This window comes from Rhododendron vialii, chromosome 5a (assembly GCF_030253575.1).
Source record: "Rhododendron vialii isolate Sample 1 chromosome 5a, ASM3025357v1".
NCBI classification, from domain to species: domain Eukaryota; kingdom Viridiplantae; phylum Streptophyta; class Magnoliopsida; order Ericales; family Ericaceae; genus Rhododendron; species Rhododendron vialii.
Window position 1 is genome coordinate 29,386,343 of NC_080561.1, and position 21,411 is coordinate 29,407,753.

At 36.6% G+C, this 21,411-nt stretch overlaps 1 protein-coding gene across 3 annotated transcripts; it reads left to right on the forward strand.

The window, feature by feature from the left end:
- The first annotated feature begins 12,576 nt into the window (after positions 1 to 12,576).
- Positions 12,577 to 21,345, forward strand: LOC131327376 (receptor-like cytosolic serine/threonine-protein kinase RBK2). 3 transcript variants are annotated; one of them, XM_058360510.1, is made up of 9 exons: positions 12,577 to 12,999; positions 15,566 to 15,675; positions 15,768 to 16,130; positions 16,596 to 16,847; positions 16,926 to 17,080; positions 18,905 to 18,984; positions 19,065 to 19,200; positions 19,286 to 19,435; positions 20,897 to 21,345. In XM_058360510.1, the coding sequence occupies exons 1-9, from the start codon at positions 12,965 to 12,967 to the stop codon at positions 21,062 to 21,064; spliced, it is 1,449 nt and encodes a 482-aa protein (XP_058216493.1). In that variant the 5' UTR covers positions 12,577 to 12,964; the 3' UTR covers positions 21,065 to 21,345. The 3 variants fall into 3 exon arrangements, with proteins under 3 accessions (XP_058216493.1, XP_058216494.1, XP_058216495.1); XM_058360511.1 differs by lacking the exon at positions 12,577 to 12,999 and adding an exon at positions 14,366 to 15,468; XM_058360512.1 differs by lacking the exon at positions 12,577 to 12,999 and adding an exon at positions 14,366 to 15,225.
- Positions 21,346 to 21,411: the final 66 nt, after the last annotated feature.

The window sequence follows — 21,411 nt, forward strand, 5'->3', positions numbered from 1 at the left end:
TGTTTCTTTGCATGCCTATTAGATAAACGGTTCAAATCCTCAGGTTAGGCTCTAGCTAGGGCCAAAGAAGGAACAATTTGGTGAGTTATAGTGAGTTGAAGTACGGGGATGAGCTTAACGCATCGAGCTTGCCATAGGCCATATTGTGCTTGGATCTTGTTCCCTTGTATTTGTTTGGGGTTTCTTCCACCCACTTTCGAAATCATATCATAATCCGTAATTTACGCTACAATGTTTTTTCATAAAAAAATCAATAAAATTCTGGACTGAGACTGAAAAAAGTTCAAATTAGACGACTCTATATGGAAAAAAGAGAATATAGAGTTTATTAGTTTGTATAATACTCAATGTTCTAAAAAGCGTTCGGCGCTAGGCGGGCGACCAACCACCTTCAAGCTTCGAGACCTTTTAATCGGCCATTAATCGCCTTTTAGCAATTAGTTGGGTTTTTTTTTTAAAAATATTCTGCAACCTCCCTACCATTAATAATCACAAATTTCTTAGTTGATGTGATATATCTTTTCTCCCAAAAAATTTCCTAGTTCTCTTTGGCTATTGGATACTCAATGTTAACAATTATCTACAATTCAAATACAAAGACATAGAAACTTGGTACTACCAAATAACTACAAAGTGCAACGTTCAAACCAAATGAAACCAAGTACGGAATTATTAGTCAATTACTCCTCTTCTTCTCCATATCCATCCATAACTTTGTCTCAATCGAACTCACACTCAAAATCGCCGTTTAATCGATTAACCGATTAATCACCGTTTAATTGCCGATTAATGGGCGATTAATCGCCGATTAACTGATTAATGGGCGATTAATCACCGCCAAATCCCGATTAATCTCCAGACCGCCTAATTCAAACGCCCAAGCATTAATCTGACCGGAGAGGCCATAAAACCGATTAATCGTCCATTAATCGGCGATTAAACGTGATTTTTAGAACACTGATAATACTGTCTTTGTCAATATTCTGCAATACTTGTTACTGCTTTTTGTCATTTCCTTCTCTCTCTCTCATTCCTAGCGAATTTAACCGTAGCTCAACTGTTGTATTCTAAAGGAGCTGTAATATGGTTCGAGCCTATGAATTAGTAAGTCCACCGCGGACTCCCTGGGCCGGGACAGCACGCTGCTGTCCCTTCCCCCCCTGAGTCCTATAAATATCACCAATTTGTCATTTCTATAGCTCGAGTTAAGCCTGTCAATTTACTGGATCCGATCCGTAAAATTCGATCCGAATCTGAATCAGATAACGGTAATCTGTAATCCGATAATCCGAATCCGAAAAATACGGATCGGATTCGGATTGTGTCAGATTATATCCGACAACAATCCGATCCGAATTGTTTTTTAAAAAACCCTATTCCCCGGAAAGTGATACCAGAAAACATGGGTTTCCGTTGAGGAATAGATCATCATTGTGAACACAAAAAAGTTTTTCTTGGTGGATTGCGTGATTTCTTCGAGTTACCATAATCCAAAACTTTCCCAATAAAAGCATTCTCAAATCCTTCATATTTTTCCATCCTGCGAATGTCGGTGGATTTTTTCGGAATCTCGAAAATCCACTTTATCTGATCTCGTCAATTTTTTTTTCTTGATTTGCTTTGAGTCGTGAGTCGCGACTTTTGGGTGTATTTGCTTTGAGTTTTGTCGAAGCATTTGTGGAAAAAAAAAAAAAAAGGAAGATTGAACTTTTGCGAACTGGTTTTTGGTTTTCTCACCTTGGACGGGAAAATTTTGGATCTCCCCCTCCTCTCGTATTTTGGAGAAAAAAATAGGTATTTTTTTTTCTTTTTAAAAAAAATTCAAATCAGATCGGATTTGGATTTTCAGATCATATCCAATTTTTTCTAATTACCACTATCGAATCGAGTTTTATCGGATCGAATCGGATCTAAGTCTTATCGAATTCTAATCAAATTCGAATTTGTTGGATTCGAATCGAATTCGGCCCATTAACAAACCTAGCTTGAACTAGTCATTGAAATTCTTACATGCATCCTACCTTTGGAAGGAAAAAGTAGAAAAACCTCATCGATCACTATTGTCTTTGTCGTAGCTAGGTACATTTCCAGTTTGTTACTAGTACACATAAAGATATTGCGTGTGGTGAACCAATAATGTGTTGGGAAATGCAAAAGATATTGGATCCTCATGTGAAGGACGGACTGACTGCTGCTTTTGTCTTTCAAAATAATAGTACTCCGTAGTATAATGTGACAGGGCAGCAACCGGCAAAGACTGCCTCATCTTCTCTATCAATGTGAACCTTCACAATGACACGAAAATACTAAACATACCTAACAGGAACAGCTGCCCATTTATTAGTATGCACTAACTAACTTAGCTCTCTTCTTTCATTTCGAATTTGGCCTGCCACCCTGCAGCTTTTGCCTTTTCTGTTGGGTAGTCAATTTTGAGAGATGCTAGCTAGAATCACAAATTAATTAAAGCAACAAATAATTGCAAATATACTCAAAATGCATATTTGATCTACAATGTCAATAAGGTCCCGTTCCAGAACTCAAAAAAAGCTCTTATTTTTTAAAAAGGTAATTTCAAGCTAAAAAATGAGAAGCTTATTGAAATCTAAAAATATGCACTATGAATCTTGTTTGAAAGATCTCATTGAGATCTTTTATACAATGCAAAAAAAATTAAAAAAATATTTTTCATTTACATTATTTTTGAGTTTGAAAATGTGAAATAAGCTGCTTATTTTTTAAGAAGATTTCTGGAACGGGGCCTAACTATGGGACGACCCATATTTGTACGATGTTTTTTTTGGAAAATTTCTGACATGCTCCTATTGAATATGAACCTTTAGATTGAAAAATATGTAAATTACGGCCGTTAAATCAAAACCATCCACAAAAAATAATGTGAATTTGCTAAAAACGATATGGTTTTACTGTTTTTCCGCCAAAAAATTGCAATGTTACTTACCATTAAATAAGTTACAAATGCAATACTTACTATGTTGTATGACTATACTTATTACACTATATTGTATGGCTACACTTTCTATTAAGATACTTTGACAATTAATGATTGAGATCAATGGTTGAGATTCACTCATACAATCCAACGGGTTAGGAATAATTGGGAGCATTATGCTCCCAAACCGCTTAGGAGCATTATAGTCATTTCCTTTTCCTTTTCACTTTTTTTTATTTTTTATTTTTTATTTTTGGTGTGGGGGGGGGGGGGGGTGTGGTGGTGGTCGGGGGGGAAAGAAGTCATGTTTCTACGATGTTACTACTCCATATTAGTTAAAAGAGGAGTGCTACTTTTGATGCTAGCGTTTGTATGTCGATTTGCATCACATGCATTGTTTCCATACCGACAGATCAACATACTCTCTCTCTCTCTCTCTCTCTCTCTCTCTCTCTCTCTCTCTCTCTCTCTCTCTCTCTCTCTCGGCAAAAATAATATAAAAGAAATTAAATAGGCATCTTATATAGAAGACTTATTTAGGTGTCCAACCATATAGGTTCGAATACTTAAGTCCTCATTCTTAAAATGTATTCTTGTCCTCTTATACCCTTATATATAAATATAAATATAAATATATATATATATATGTATATTTATTAATAACACAGATATATACGGTTACCATCTCTACAATTTTAGAGATTAGGCACAATCCAATTTCAAACTCACCCCCCTCTGTTGATCCCGAACCCAATTCAAATCCACCCCCTCTGTGGATCCCGAACCCCCTCCCCCTCCCCTCAAGCATCGCCGCCCCGTCGACGTCAACATCCGCCCCTCACTTGCTAACGTGGCAAATCCTTTTTTGCGTTGGCAATTTGACAGCGGAAGGCCCTTAATGCTTCATTGGCACTGGTGTGCCTCGATATTGTCAAGGAGGATGTGGCCAGATCTAGATCCATTTACTGCGATCAGTGCCAAGTCGCGGTGAGTTTGTTGACCGAGTCATCACCGGTTCTTCTCTTTACGTCAATATTTTATGGGTCAAGCACTCTGGGGTTAGCCGGGTTCTTCTCCACCGATTCGTTGTTTCTCCCGTCCACGGGTCGTCGTCCAGGAATCTCGTATAAACCTCAAATACTTATGGCTCTTTTTCAAAATTCATACATGTGTATGTGGGCATAATTGTGATACAGGAAGGCAGTGTTCTAAATGGCAGTCAAGTTGGCCCCATAAGTATTATGTTTTTTGATTTTTGTCATGTTTGTGAATTGATAATATTTTGTTCATCTACCTCGATTGAAACCTACACTTTTCAAAACTTGTCATGTTTTTTGATTTTTGTCATTTTTTATTTGATCATGATCAAAATCTACACTTCTAGAAACTTGTCATATTTTTCGATTTTGTCATGTTGTTTAATTGATCTTGTTTTGTTCATCTATCTCGATCTATCTCGATCGGGTTTTGCCATGTTTTGTGAATTGATCACGTTTTGCCATGTTTTTTGGCTTACACATTCGTTTTTGTAAGAGTCGTATTTTCTTTTTAGATTTTAGAGGATTGAAAATATGAGAGAGAAAAAATTCAAAAGATTAGATGGGAGAAATGTTTGAAAGAGGAGAGAGAATTGAGATAATTAGAAAAGATTAAGAAAAAAGAGAGATTTGAAAAATTAGGAGAAAGAAAGGGTAGTTTAGGATTTAATGGAATTTGAGGATGGAAAGATAAGTATTTAAACACATTAGGATGAACACCTAAATAAGTAGGGTAAAAATGATGGCTAATTAAGTTTCCCATATATATATATATATATATATATATATATATATATATATATATACACACACACACACACACACACACACAGGACGGTTCCAGGGACAACTAATTAGACACCTAAAAAAATATCTCATAGTTCCCGATCAAATTTTAATGATCCGAGCCGCTCAATGTGATCAGAACGTGATTTTAAGGGTAGCGACAAGAAATTAGCGAAAAAAATGACCGGAAAATGCTTGATCTGAGCAGTTTTTAGCTTAGATTTGATGAACGGTTTAATTAAAAACTGCTCAAAATAAGCATTTCTCGGTCATATTTTTTGCTAATTTCTCTTAGATACCTTTAAAATCATATTCTGCACACATTGAACGGTTCAGATCATAAAAATTTGACTGAAAACTATGAGATTGAGATTTAGGATTTTTTTTAGGTGTTTTTTTTGGTGTTCCTTGAACGTCTCCGATATATCAGAGTAGTTCTGGGGATATCAATAAAAACATCTAAAAAAATATCTCATAATTTTCGATCAAATTTTAATCCGAGCTGCTCAATGTGATCAGAACGTGATTTTAAGGGTACTATCTAGAAATCAGCGAAAAAAATGACCGGGAAGAGTTTGATCCGAACAGTTTTTATTGAACGGTTCAAATTAAAACAACTCAAATCAAGCCTTTCCCGGTCTTTTTTTTTTTACTAATTTCTCGCGGGTACCCTTAAAATCACATTTTGCTCAAAAAAAAATCTTAATCTCATAGTTCCCGATCAAATTTTTATGATTCGAATCGTTCAATGTGTATATATGGGGCGGTTATGAGAGAACACCTAAAAAAAGACCCCAAAGTTTCCAATCGAATTTCGATAATCCGAGCCGCTCAATGTAATCAGAACGTGATTTAAGTGTACCTGTAAGAAATCAATAAAAAAATGACCGAGAATGGCTTCATCCGAACAGTTTTTTATTGAATGGTTCCATAAAAAACTGCTCAAATCATGCCATTCCTGGTAATTTGTTTTGCCGATTTCTCGCAGGTATTCTTAAAATCACATTCTGAACACATTGGTGACTCAGATCATCAAAATTTGATCGAAAACTATGAGATTGAGATTTGTGGTATTTTTTTAAGTGTCCCCAAAACCGCCCATGTATGTATGTGTGTATATATATGCGCTTACCCAGAAGACAGTGTTCATGTTTGATGGAGTAATATATAATTGGAGTAAATAGTTTCTCTTATATATATTCTCTCATGGCATATATATTGTTCCTTCAACACCAGTATTTGGTTCTTTTGTCGGTGATGTTTGGCTGTGATTTGCTCATCCGAAACATTCTCAACTTTTTATAATTTCAAAATTCAAGACAGTGACACACAACTACACAAGTGAATAATAGTTATATTATTGCATGCACGAAGTTGAATTTTTTTTTTCCATTACTATTTTTAGGAAACCCATATTGAAGAAACCCATTTTTTTCTATGTATGTTTCTTAATAATTTTCTCTATTTATTTCTCTTCACTCATTACATCAAAAATATTTTTAAAAGATGAGAACCGAACAAAGGCTTACTTTTGAATTTCCATGATGTGGATGTACAACGAGGTCAATGGACAATGGAACATACTTTATTTGTTGAATACAGACATGTTTGAATTAACAAAGATTTCCCATTTGTCCATTCAGGTCACGTATTTGTAGTAAGCAATACAACACTTGCAGAGCCGGCCAGGCACAAGGCTCAAGAGGTCTGGACCTTGGACATCCTAAAAATTTTAAGTTTTAAGGGCACTCCAATATTTTTAGGGAAAATGACGGCCCAGGACGAATTTTGATAATTAATACCCGCCAATGACAAGCTAGGAACATTTGTTAATGCAGAAAATGTCATTGGCGGGTATTAATTATCAAAACACGTCATTGACCGTTATTTTCCCATATTTTTACTAGTTGGGTTTAAGTAAGACTTTTTTTAAGCCCAATAAAAAAAATGCTCAATTGGAGGTAATTAGTTAGTCTAATAGAATGAAATATTTTTACTACTTGAGTTTGTGTTCGTATATACCTAACCTATGAAAGTGTCCCGTGAAATCGCAACATTATCTTTCATTTAATGCTTCAACTTTCAATGAATAAGGATGGGTTCCAGAACTCCAAAAAAGCCCTTATTTTTTAAGAAGACAATTTCAAGTTCAAAAATTATGGGTTTGTTGAAATATAAAAATATGCAATATGGATCTTGTTTGAAAGATCTTATCGAAATCTATTATACGATGCAAAAAAAATTATTTTCCATTTATATTATTTTTGAATTTGAAAATATAAAATAAGCTGCTTATTTTTTAAGAAAGTTTCTGGAACAAAACCTAATATTGGTTGCTTTGCCATTGTTGGCCTACAAATTGTATTTTCTAGCTAGCTGGGGTATTGACTTCTTCATTTGATTTGTTTTCAAACAGTCATAGAGGAATACTTAATAAAAAAGTCGTGAACTATCTCTTTTTGAAAAACCAATTGTTAATGTTGGAATATAAAGACTTCATCAACTTTGTTAGGGCTGTCCATGGAAACCGTGAACCGTGAAACCGGTCCGAATCGATCTGATTCGTGCCTTTTGGATTTTATCCGTGAATTAATGGTCTTGACAAGGATTTGAAAAATTAAAAAATCGTGAGATACGGATTAGGATTGGATTTTCATTTTAAAATCGTGGATTAACCGAACCGGACCATGAAATATTTAAAAATATATATATGTATATATGTGTGTGTGTGTGTGTAGAAATAATTATAATAATCTTACTACTTGTTAGTTGTTATGAATTATTTTGTAACAATTTTAAATTAATGCAGATGCTATGTGGAGTACTGTATTTGACCCTATTTACCATGTCATTATGGATCAAAGCATGGCCACCGGTTATCATAACAGGAATTCATCAGACAAAATAAATAGGAATAGGAAATTTCAATTAGCTTATAGTAGAAAAACAAAGTCAAGCAACTGAAAATTTTGGATGAAGACTAATATCTTGGTAATTGACATATAGCGCGAAATACAGTAAGGTTTTCATTCAATTTCATTTTTTCATTTTTATGGAAGGAAATCCGTGAATAAAATCGGGACCGAACCATGACACTTTTGGATTATGATTGGATTGTATTTTCTAAAAACCGTGACTTGACGATTACGATTGGATTCATAGGAATCCGATCCAATCCGGACCGTGAACAACATTAAACTTTGCTCATCAATTTTAAAGCTCAAACAGATGTGCTGTTTTTTTTTTGTTTTTTTATTTTAGAAACTACGTACAACTGTTGTTATTGATTGGACCAATTAGGAACAAAATGCAAAGTTAAAGGTCAAAATTGTCACAATTGATTCTAAAGGGATGAACATGAGAATTGAGTCAAACTACATGGAAGACTACTATAATTTACCCTAAAAATGTAAAAATGAGTTTTGTGCTTATTTTAGATCGATGCTTTTAAATCAAGAGTAACAAAAAAAGAAGTATCCATATTTATTCACGAGATTTTTACCAAAAGGTGGGCCCCTATTTATCAAAATAATGGGTCCAACAATGTGTGAAAATGTTTAATAAATGTGTGAAAAATACATTATGTGTCTGGAAGTATTGGATAGTATAATCAGATCGATTACTACATTGTGAATGTACATTTAAGCAGAATGTCCTTATCATTCGAATCATTTCCATCAAAGGATTCTTAAACATGCAAATTAAATGTCTTGAATTTCCCGGGATAGGATTTGGCCAAAAGGGGCCATTATTGGGCACTTTTTGACGCCGTCTATGCCTTCATCCTTGCATTATCGTACATTTATGCGAAAGTAAGATGATCCGAAAAACAACTCAAACTCAGCTCTCTATAATTAGATTTTAGACATTTCCAACTTACAAGAATCTCTAGAATCCAAAAAAAATTGTAGGTAAGTTTATTTTTCACAATCACTCCCGACAGCTTTTTAAAAACTAAATCTCATAATTTGCTCCTAGAATTTTTCGTAAACGTGCACAGATAACTTTCAAAAGTAGTAATGGGGGGAGCAATTTTTTTAAACGAGTACTCCGTTGCAGGTTTATCCCAAGCAAGGGCAATAAGGTCAAAAATCTCACCATATAATCTCGTTGGTTTTGCCCCAAACACTTCTACAGATTTTCATAATATATTTAGATTAATTATAATTTAAAATTGAAATTAAATTTACACTTCATAATTCAAAATTAAAAGAAAATTAGATTTCTGGCCTTGTACACACAAAAAATGAAGAAGAGAGAATTTAGCCATTCCTCATGATCCTGAACTATAACAGTTTTCCAATCCTGAATCCAGCCTTTCGCAAATAAATTTACTCTATCCAAAACATATGTGACAATTGACAGAACATGTTTGAGCCAGTCGTATTCTCATTTCACAAGTATAGAGAAAAGAAAAGGAGCTAATGGGTGTGGTGAGTGGTCTACCGATTCTGGATCTGCAGGTCTTATTCAATCTTGAACACTGTAGCATAGAGTTCCCTTGTCACTTCAAATGGGCGCTTCGCCTTTTTTTTCTTTTTTTTTTTTTTAATAGAAAGAGCGGGGGCGGACTTTTAGTTACTTATTGAGCGAGGATGAAAGAGGTATCTTCTCTACGGCGTTCTCTATCTATATCTATGCCTTTTCAACCAAAAAAAAGGTTACCTCTGTACAGTGCCGGCCCAACCCCAAGGCCTTGGGCATTCCAAAAATTCTATTGGTACTTTAATATTTTTACTACTTGAATTTGAGTAGGACTCTTTTTAAGTCCAATAGAATAAAAAAAATGCCCAATACAATTGAAGGTGATGAGTTAGCTCAACCTACCATCCCATAAACCCAAGTGTCTAACCCACTAAATCCTCAAAATAATTTCCTCCAAATCACCGAATAACACCACCCCAAGTTGACCATACCGGATAGTGTTGCCACGGGAGAAAGAAGCTTTTCAAAGTTGAAATTAATCAAAAATTACATTCGATCGACCATGTTACAAGAAAGACTAAATGGGTTATCCGTGTTATCAATTGAAAATAACTTGGTGAAAGATGTGGATTATACAAATTTAATTGATACTTTTGCTTCTAGAAATACAACACGAATAATATTCAAGTGATACTCGTGCATTTTTGAGATAATATGTATTTGTCTATTTGGAGACTTTGTATTTTGTGTTCGTATGTAATGATTAGTAAAACTTTATATTGGTTTGGCTTTCTCATATTGTGATTGTTGCTCTAAAAATTGTTAAGTATTAACTTTTTAAGAGCACACTTTTTTTATTAGGCCTTGTGCACTAAAAACCCTTGGGTTGGCCCTGCCTCCGTCCCCATATAATAGTTTAAGTTGTTCCTTAATATAAGGGTCAATTTAGAAAAGTTAATGGGTAAAAGTGTGTACAATTATTGTTTAGTCATTTGGAAAAGTTAATGACTAAAGTGGAGGATAATTTTTGAAAATGAAGGTAAAAATTGAATGTCGTGAAAACTGAAAAGTGCAATGATAATGTCTACTTAATAAATTAAAATTACTTACAAAATCGGACACTTGAAAAGGGACGGGAGTAATCCATCATACATCAATTACACATGCATGCTTGAAATGGGAGATCTCACTTTGTTCTTTTCATGTTGTATTTAAGCAACATACTAAACTGTCTAGAATTGGGAGATCTCATCACTTTGTTTTTTAGGTTGTCAGTTTGGAGATATATTTATGAGATCTCACTTTGTGTTTTTCTCAGTCGGGAATTTAGTTGGCAATTGTGTAATTTGTTGCAGTGTCTTCAACAAGAAAAACTTGTAAAAATGTTCACATATGTATATTATCAGTCAGCTTAAGGACGCCCTTATTTTAGTTATTTGCGGACGTCAATCTCAGCCATTGGATTGTGTTGATTCGCGGACAATTTTATTCGTCCAAATATATTGTCCGCAAATCTAGACCATTCAAAACACAATCCAACGGCTGAAATCAAAAGTCTGCATTTTCCCACTGTAAGGGCGTCCTTAGGAGAATGGCAGTATGTATATTATATGTATCGGGGCGGTTACGGAGACACCAAAAAAAATACCTCATAGTTCACAATCAAATTTTGATGATCCGAGCCGCTTAATGTGATCAGAACATTATTTCAAGGGTACCCGGCAGAAATCAGCAAAAAAAATGACCGGATAGGGTTTGATCCGAACAGTTTTAAACAGTTTTTTATTGAATGGTTCAAATAAAAACTGATCAAATCAAGTCTTTTTCGGTCATTTTTTTTTGCTAATTTCTGGCGGCATCTTTAAAATCACATTCTGCACACATTGAACGGTTCGGATCATAAAATTTTGATCAGGAACTATGAGATTGAGATTTTGGATTTTTTTTAGGTGTTTTTTTGGGTGTCTCCGGAACCGCCCCGTGTATGTATAAGTTGGATGAATTTGACGTTATAACTAGAACACATAACCACAAGATTAGATTTTATCTTTTTCTGTTCTGTAAATTGAAGAAAAAGATATTTGAAGTTGGTGGTTCATTAATTTGTGTATTGGGATTAAAACCAACAACCTGTTTCTTTGTGGGATTAAAATTGTACTGTACTATGTGCTACTCCACTCCAGTAACAACTAGTAACAGCTGGATAAACTTCGATAACATATTATGTCGGCACCATCATCAATATTCAATATACACACTAGGATGATCAGATTATAAAGAGTGTGACAATTAATAAAGGGTTGTTTGGGAGCCACAGTGTGGATTATGCATTTTGTATTTTTGCATTGGCCGGGAAGTGATTTTCACACTCATATTTTTACAATTCAAACTCTTTTTTTGTCATTACCCACATGAATTTGGTATTTTACTAATATTTTTTAATACAGTTTTTCACACTTCCATAGACAGTATTATAGATTCATGCGGTTAAAGACAAATAAAAGAAGAAAAAGAATGTAAATTGTAAAATGGAGAGTGAAAGTCGTTTTCCTTTTGCATTTTGCTTGTTTGTGATTTTCCATTCTGAAAATCACATTTTAAAACACAATTTGAGGATCATTCGTGGAAGAGCTTTTGGATTCTCAATATTTGCTAGGAACAAAAGGACCTAACTACCCTTGGTTTTTTACCTTTACTTCGAAATTGCCATTTGAGACTTTCATTGCTTCCAGCTGGGCCAATTGCTGGTAAGGGACACAACGGAAAGAGACGGAAAAGTTTCATTTAAATCTGGATCATCGAACATACTTTTGGACAGTTGTAATCTGCACTACACACCCTGTAGTGCACCCTGCACTACAGGGTTTCCGAAACCTCGAAGATGGAGCTTGAGATGCAAACATTTCCCAAACTTTTTGACACGGTTTTTTCACTTTTTTAAAAAAAAATTTAGTAGGTTTGAATAAAACTTTTACATCATATAAAACAGCAAAAAAGACCCGAAAAGACTTTTCAACATTTTGACCAAATTTAGAAACGTTCATATTTGTCTACATTAATGGCCAAAACTTTTCCCCGGCATTTCAATGGAGTATTTTTAGTCTTCTTCGTCGTTTTATTTGAACTTTTATCTTTCTTTTTTTTGGGTACTTCGAAATATTATTTGAACTTTTATCGACTTTGATTTATGTTTATATATTTTTCGGTTATAAGAAAAATATAATATAAAAATTCACCCCAAATCTATTAAAAAGTGGTGGGGGGGGGGGGGGGGGGGGGTGAAACGTGTCAAAAACTTGGGGAAAATTTGGCCAATGGGACCCCCGAAATTCCTTTCCGTTTAAATATCTTTTAAAGTTTAAACTTCAGCGCACTCTCTCTCTCTCTCTCTCTCCCTCTCTCCATAATGACACAGACTGCTGGAGTATTTCTATAGGGGAGTGGGGTGTGAATGAGTGTCCGCAAGGGTTTAAGCCATTAATGGCCCGGGAGTAGAAGTCGGGAAGTTGTGGCGTTCCCTTTTGCATTCAAACTCCAACCGACCCTCAACCCCTGTCCAAATCCCAGAGAGAGAGAGAGAGAGAACTGTCCAAATATTTCCCAATGGATCATTATCCCGATTTTGTAGGCTAAAAGGAGACAAACATTGATGATGGTCCATTACATTACACCCCATTGTCGCCGCTAACCTCTCTGCCTCTCCAGTCTCCTCTCACTTTGATGTTTCAGACCCACCTCTGAATTTCTCTCTCTCTCTCTGATCATGGCTTGTTTCGGCCCTGAATCTCCTCCTCTACGGTACGTCTTTGCTTCCCCGTTCTCTGATTTTGGGGTATCTCTTTCATAGTAGATTTTGAAATGAAATAGGCTCCTCGGCAGTCTTGGTTTAGACTGTGGAGAGCCATATTCATGTTATTATTACGGGCGCTTGGAGGTGTTTTTAGTGGTTCAGATTTGTTGAAAGAATCTGTAGGAAAGATTAATTGCCACGATGAATGGCTGAGATGTGAAAGGAGAGGCCATCTGCAGCAGTGTTCTAAAATAAGGAAATACTCGGCGATTAATCGCTGCCGGGTCCTTTTTAATTAGGTCCAAGTAACAATTAATTGTCGATTACAAATTAAATACGCTGATTAATTGCTCGAAGGTGGCCGACCGTCCGACTAGCGCGTAACGACTTTTAGAACATTGCTATGCAGTCTAACAGAATCCGGGCCCTTAAAAATGCCATTTTTGTCATTTTAATGAAGTTTGTAGTTCCCTGTTTGGTGAGTTCTACTGTTAATTAGTTGGTGGTCTTGAATTTTGGTTTTGAGTTTTTCTCCGTGATATAGTTACTTAACTTGTGGGCTTTGGGGGTTTTTTTTCTCATACAATCTTGGGGAATCCGGAGATACTGGTTTTAGGTCCGGGCCATCCGGCTTAATCCGTGGGACTTATATTGAGTGGGTTATTAGAGTTTCAACGAACTAATAATGAGGGGATTAAGAATAACACATTCCCAACAGTACATCTTAATTATGTTTTGTAGAATTGGTTATTCTATAGATTTGTGATCTCTCTCTTCGCAGTTGTTATTAAATCGCTGAAAAGGCGGAAATGCGGTCCTGCAGATTTGTCATCTAATTTCGTGTCTAATTCGGTCTATCAAACGGGCCCTTTGTGCCTATATATATGGGGCCTGTGTGATCTATTTTATTTGTTTGCAGCCAAGCAGTAATGATGAAATTATTTGGCATTGCTTTTTCTTCTTCACTTTGTACCTGGCTTTTATACATTTTTGTTTTGCATTATAAGTAAATGTGCTGTTTTTGTATGTGTTCTAAAACTGCCAACAGAGACATTTCCTTGATTTCCACATATTATGTGTGTTGTGATGATCTATTTGCTATGCACATATAAATGTCGGCTAATATTTACTTTATTTAATTGATGCATTTGAAGGTCCTTTCTAGAAAAATAACTTAATTTATTTTGTCAGAGTTAACCAGGTCAGTTAAGCACCTTTGTACAAGTGAGAGGTTTGACCAACCAAGCAAAATGATAATATATTCCCTTATATATAGGGGCTCTTTCTTTGTTGGTCAAGTTCTCCCTATTTCGTGGTTTGATTCTTAGGCTTGGTTCAACACTTCAACGGTTGCAACACTCTCGCATAAGCAGTGGCGGGTCTAGAGATTTAGCATCGGAGGGTCACCTGTCAACCTACTAAAGTACTAATCGTGATCTTGGAATTTTTCCTACAATCAAGCACAATCAGAAATAGGGGTTTGTGTTTACTGTTTTTATATTGATGACAAGGGCCCTTTTCACAAATTAAAAATATTTTCAGGGTATCTTACTAATACAGCATGGATACCACTTTACCTGGATAATTTTGAAGTGGACAAATGCGAATTTCTATTAATATGTAGGAAAAATGTCCAAATGCACGATGGTGACTAGTGTCCTGTAACTCTCATGGAAAATGTAATGAAAATGATCTCCTGCCAATTGGGTAAACGACAAAAAATTGATATTCTGTTAGATGTAAGATGTGGATTTGTGATATAATATTTCATGTGATGGTGAGACTGAGGAGGTGCAGTGCTGGGCTATCGAACAGATTGGGACCAGGATTTGAGTTTGACACTGGCCTGGCAGGAGCATAAGTGATACTGTGTTCATCCTTCCATTTCAATACTACTTAACTAACAAATTTTTTTTTGTTCTTCTGGTTGTGGCTGCTCCGTGCATATTTTGGCCTATCAGTGTAGATATTAAAGCATTGTGCATTCCATATTTACTGGTCCTTTCTTGAGGGTGCAGTATTTCTACATACATTTTCCAGATATATGGATCAGGACATATCCTTCTCACCAGGTGCGGATTCCCCAGCATGAACCCCATTATGGGACCCTCCCTTTGTTTTAGGGTCGTGTGTGGTACGTGCACATATTTTTCTAATTTGAAACCGTTTCCACAAGGGTAAGGGTAGGTTCAACCTCATCTCAACCTGATTGTCGGACTCTCCCCTTGTGAGAGGTCTGTCTCAAGATATGTGTCCAAAAGTTGTGCTTCTATCCTTTCTCATTATAGTGATTATAATGAACTGTCTAGTGCCGTGTAAAAAAAAAAAAAAAAACTAAAAAAAAAACAAACTAACTGTCTAGTGCCGTGTAAGATAATTGATACTCCATTGTCAACTCATTTGCTTTAAAATGCAGGAAATAACTTGTGTATCTCTTGTGGATTGATTTCTTTATCATAGTTTTTCTCTTCATCAAGGTGGCTTGCTTCTCAGATGGCTATTTGTGCTCGTTCATTATTTTATCATTGGTTTTGGTAATTATGCATTCTTATCACGCCACAATTGCTTATGCAGGAAGGATGGTATGGATTTTCTTACATTACTGCAGAAAACTTCAGAAGACAAAGTAGCTCCAGTCGGATATAGAGTGCACGGTTGTAAATTTTCATCTGCTTCTGCCCTAGGTAACATGTTTCATCTTTCTTATGTGTTGACGTGCATGGCTGTTAGTATCTTTGGGTTGTGCTTTTTCCGTTATCTGATTTCTGTATTTTAGACCTGAGGTGCTTCGAGATGGAAAAGGAGAAAGAAGACAGTTCCTCTCCTAGGGGAGTTTTAGAAGCATGGATAAGGGGCTTGGACACTGAAGCTGGTTCTCCCAGCACCAACGTCGCAACACCCAAAACCTCTTCTTCAAATTCAAATTCGCATTCTCGCTGGAGAGTATTCTTCAAACTGTTGAAGAAAAGCTCTATAAAAAGGTTACCCTCTTTTCCTCCTCTCACCGTGCCGAAGATATCAAGTAGAAAGAGCAGAAGTATGAGAGAAAACGTAGATGAAGATCTCTGTTATTTCAAGTCTTCCTGGAAGAACTTCACCTTCTCTGACCTCAAAATCGCGACAAACAATTTTAGCCATGGTCAGTAAGTTTGTTCCAGTGAACTTCATTGTAGTTTACTGCTAATATCTTAGACTGTCAGTTGCGAGGATGGGCAGAGCCATGTAGATACAAGTGAATTGCTAAATTTGGTCTTTTCATTTATGGGTGAAAGTTCTTTACCATACTTCCCCTAAATATTTAATTAAATCTTTTCATTGCCACCACTAGAATATGGAAAATATGATTCTTATCTATAGTTGTATGTTTTCTTCCATTTTCCCGTCCATGAGTTTAATTATGGCCTCTTCTGGTAATGAACATTTTTTTTGGTCTGTATAATGGGAAAATTTTCTGAATGTCTTTACCTTTTCCCCCACTTGACAAATTTTTTTGCTCTGCCCTCGTTCAAGCATGCCAACTTCTTTAGTTTTCGCCTTTCTTGTTATTTGTCTTCCCATTTCTTCTATTGTGATGGAAACTTAGTGCTATGTCTTCTTGCTGCAGAAAATTTAATCGGGAAAGGTGGTTATGCTGAAGTTTACAAGGGCTGTTTGCCAGACGGGCAGCTTGTAGCAATTAAGCAAGTGAACAAAGGGACAACTGAAGAGCAGACAACAGGCTTTTTATCTGAGATCGGCATTATTGCTCATGTAAATCATCACAATACTGCGAAATTAATTGGGTTCGGAGTTGAAGGAGGAACATATCTTGTTCTTGAGTTATCTCCTCTTGGGAGCTTAGGATCACTTCTTCGTGGTTAGTTTATTACCTTTCTCCTCTTGTTTCTCCAGCATCCCAGTTTTTGGTTTATGGGCATGTATTTCTATTTTCCAGGTTCCAAGGAAAAGCTAGATTGGGCTGTTAGGTATAAGATAGTTCTAGGCATTGCTGCTGGCCTGATGTATCTTCATGAGAATTGCCAAAGGCGAATTATTCACAGAGACATCAAGGCTGATAACATTCTGCTGACAGAGAATTTTGAGCCTCAGGTATCTTTCTAACTTGAGGACGGTCAAATGCAGAAGTGAGTGCTATGATTTCATAATCAACTTCTGTTTTCTTGGCGTGGAAAGTAAAGGTCATTTGTGTGTGTGTGTGTGTGTGTGTGTGTATATATATATATATATATATATATATATATATATATATGCCCCTATATTGAGAAATCAAGAAATGAAGTTTAAGTTTCCTTATTGTCTATGGAATTTAAAAGCTTATATATATATATATATGCCCCTATATTGAGAAATCAAGAAATGAAGTTTAAGTTTCCTTATTGTCTATGGAATTTAAAAGCTTTGAACTCTTTAAAACAAATTATCGAGTGTTCTGGCTTCTTTTGAACCTCTTGTACATGTAGTAGTAGCAAAATTTGATGGATGGCGCTAGATAGCATGTGTAGTGAGAATATAACTTCAAACCAGACAGTAACCTTGATGCTGCATAGGAAACAGAATCATTTTCCTTAGATAAGGCATAATTTTAACTGATTACCAGAACTACAAGTTTTCTCAGTTCAAATCTTAACAAGAGTTGGGATGTAGAGGGTCTGCATATCTGTTTTCTGCATTGCCATGGTGCTATGATCAATGTTCTAAAAGTCGCTAGGTGCTAGTCGGGCGGAAAAGAGCCGCCCAGCGCCTAGGCGCCGACTAGTCGGCCGCCTAAGCACCCAGGAGGGGACTAGGCGCCATCTAGTTGGCTGCCTCATCTAGGCATTGGACCACTGCCTAGCGCCTAGGCAGCCGACTTTTAGAACACTGGCTATGATTACCATATGTTTCTGCTAAATTAGGAAAAGTACCCCAAGGTTATGAGAGAAAAAAGGTGTCGTCACTACTGGATTGGGGACATAACAATGCATTTCTCCATTGAGCAATGAGTGTTAATGGTGTATTATTTGATCAAAAGAGAGAGAGAGAATAACGCGCGCAATCATAGGAATTTTGGTCGATGTAGCATTCCTTTTAAAACTAGTGTGCCTTATAATCTTAAATGCTTCATTGTTTTCTTTTTCTTTTAAAATATTCTCACTCCGATTTGATATTGAAAGTAACAGAAGGCCATTGTTTAGTGGTTAATGGTTGTAACTCGGCCTATTAACCTCGAGGTTATAGGTTTGAACCTGAGGGCTACCAATTTGTGCATGTAATGTCAAATGGTAGGTTTCTACCCAACTGACCCATCCATTATCTCATTAATGGGTACTAAATGGGGCATAGTCGTATTTATAATTGAAAGTTTTGAATTAGATAAGATAACTGATTATGTTGGAAGTAGCCTTTTATTCTGCACAACAATATCCCAGTGATGAGACTGCATTGCATATCTGATTGTTGTTTGTTAGGCTCCATTGTGCGGCAAACTTCCATGTGCTAACGATTGTAGTTGTACAAGAATCTCAGTAGGATACATCTCTTCTACATCTAAATCTACAAGCTGCCTAGCAGTAAACTTTATTTATTTATTTATTTATATTAAGAATTGAACAATAACTACCTTGATTTGAAATCCACATCTTTCCAGAAGAAGCTTTAAATGCATCATTAGTATTGTTTCTCATTTAAGGGTTGTCTCGTTATTTTATATTGAATTTTTTTAGAGTGAACAGAGTTGCTTTTTCTCATTCTATCAGGTACTCAATAGATGTATGGAAATTTGTTATTTTGCCACTGAGGAGGAAATATTAATTTTTCTAGAATAATACAACTCTACATCATCATCTGATAACCAGCTTCCCAAGATCTTAACTTCTTGTCCGTGGATTTATTCTTTGATATACTTTGATTGCTAACTTATCCACTTCAATCCAGATTTGTGATTTTGGGCTCGCAAAATGGCTCCCAAAAGACTGGACTCACCACCATGTTCCAAAATCTGAAGGTACATTCGGGTATGTAGCACCAAAAACCCTTTACGTAAGCTTAATGAAGGAATTATGTCTTAATTTTGCCATTACATCTCCGAATACAGCTATTTTGCTCCGGAATACTTCATGCATGGTATCGTGGATGAGAAAACTGATGTGTATTCTTTCGGGGTGCTTCTTTTAGAGCTGATTACGGGGCGTGAAGCCTTGGATGATTCAAAGCAAAGTCTTGTGCTTTGGGTAAGATATTGTTTTTTTTATTATTTCCTTCCATCGCGTCTTTTCATATCTCTCCTTTAGACTAATTGTCTCAATTTTCGTGTAGGCAAAGCCATTGATCAATGACAATAGTGTCAAGAAACTTGTTGATCCTTCTCTTGGTGATAGTTACAATCCAGAAGAGATGGATTGTGTCATCTTGACTGCATCTTTGTGCACAGAGCAAACTCCAATTCTACGTCCTCGAATGAGTCAGGTATGTCTCGTCTCGCTTAAAAGGATGTTTTTGTAAGTTATCATTACACAGTTTAATCAAGTTCAAGTTCATTTGAGTTAATTTCAGTCAAAGGCTTTTTGAGCTTTTTCTGAGAATATGACACTTCCTGGTTATGATAAATGTTGGTGGTACTTTTGAGATAAGAAGCAATGAGTTGTAGTTTGTGTAGATATGCAACAGCTGTTAGAATGCTTGTTTCAGGGCTTCTTTGCTTTGCATTCGTAAGATGGTCATTCACTGACTTTCCGCCTAGGCCCCCAGGGAGATGTAAAAACGGCATAGATATAGAAATTTCTCATATTGCTTTTCATCTCAGACTTCTCAGTGCTCTTTTTTTGATTTTCCAACTTTTCTTTTGGTTACATGCTTTTCACGTTGTTGAAATGATTAGGTGCACTATGAAAGTGCTTATTCACCGTCGGCTAGCATTGTGAATTGTGGTTTTTGCCTCATAAGTAATAACCAAAAGCTTTGATTGATGTGCCAGTACTTAACTTGCTCTTCCATTCCCTCGTCTCTTTTTTTGTTCTCTTTCGTTTCTGTTTTTCAAGCCCCCTTTGACAGGGAAGGCTGTGATCAAACAGACATGATATAGGTACCGACGGCCGGGGAGGGATTTCGTACCGACCGGCCGCGCCGGGCCGTCTCTGGCCACCAGCCGGCCGATCCGAGCCGTCCAAAATTCTATAAAAAAAAACCGAGGGGTCCATTGCGGGAATCAACAGCATCCGAGGTGTGTAGGATGCTTGATCCGAGCACCTCTTTTTCGTGTATGTATGTATATACACACAAAAAAAGGTGCTCGGATCAAGCACCCTACACACCTCGGATGCCGTTGATTCCCGCGTTAGGCCCCTCGGTTTTTTTTTATAGAATTTTTGGACGGCTCGGATCGGCCGTCCGGTGGCCGGAGATGGCCCGGCGCGGCCGGTCGGTACGAAATCCCTCCCCGGCCGTCGGTACTCATAGCACAACTCGTGATCAAATATATAGGGTTGAGCCACTTCTCTCCCCCTTCTCAGTAACCTCATTTGGGCATGAATTCTGCTTTCAGATGCCGTGAGAAGCAAATGGCTCCGTAAAAGTCCTCTATTATCTCATGTAGGAATTTTGATTAGAAGCTATACTTCCTCGGAAGTTTTTTAAAGCATGCATGTCTTTTAAAGCATGCATGTCGTTAAGGGCCAAGGATGCTCTGCACCCAATTTTGTGTGTATAGATGTTCCAAGTCACTCAGACAAACGATCATGTCTCAAGTTTCTCACATTCTTGAGACTCGCACATGATCCGGAGGATGAAAGCAACTTGGCTCATGGGTACATGAAAATTGGGTACAGAGGACAAAGGTCGTGTGTTGTGCCCTACAGAGGTAAAATTATATCAAGTGGCATAAGCAAAGTTTGAGTGGCAGTCTGATCTGTGTTTCACTGCTGGTTACAGGTTGTTACACTTCTCAGAGGTGAAAATTACCCGGAATGTTCGAAAGAATGTCAAAAGGGGTCCCTCCAACGAACATTCTCAGAAGAGATCTTTGATGCAGAAGAATACAACTCAACAAAGTATTGGAGTGATCTCAATCGACATAAGGAGGTCGCTCTCGGTTTCTGAAATCAGTTATCGTATATCGAAAACTAGTACATACGGATGGTAGAGATTAGAAGGGGAAGCCCAAGATGGAACTAATTTAAAGTGCTTTTTTGTAAAGCAGGTAGCAAAGACTTTGATTCCAGATTTTACTCAAGAAACTCCCCCTTAGTTTTGTCTAATGTGGCGGGTGGCATTTCATGATTTAGGAACTCAATTTCTGAAATTTTTGTACAGTAATTGAAGCACAGTCGGAGTAGCATGGAAGTTAATACAGAAACAGAAAATGATGATCTTTCGACTTTTTTCTTAGCCTTATCTGGTTCTTTTTTCTCTTAGCCTTTTCTGAACTCTTCATGTGCAACCAAGGA

What these genes read in the sequence shown, in the direction of transcription:
- LOC131327376 (XM_058360510.1), top strand. Translation starts at nt 12,965, where the DNA reads ATGGCTTGTTTCGGCCCTGAATCTCCTCCTCTACG. An exon ending in CAGAGAATTTTGAGCCTCAG is followed by an intron (nt 17,081 to 18,904) that starts GTATCTTTCTAA and finishes ACTTCAATCCAG; the next exon opens with ATTTGTGATTTTGGGCTCGC. An exon ending in AGCAAAGTCTTGTGCTTTGG is followed by an intron (nt 19,201 to 19,285) that starts GTAAGATATTGT and finishes ATTTTCGTGTAG; the next exon opens with GCAAAGCCATTGATCAATGA.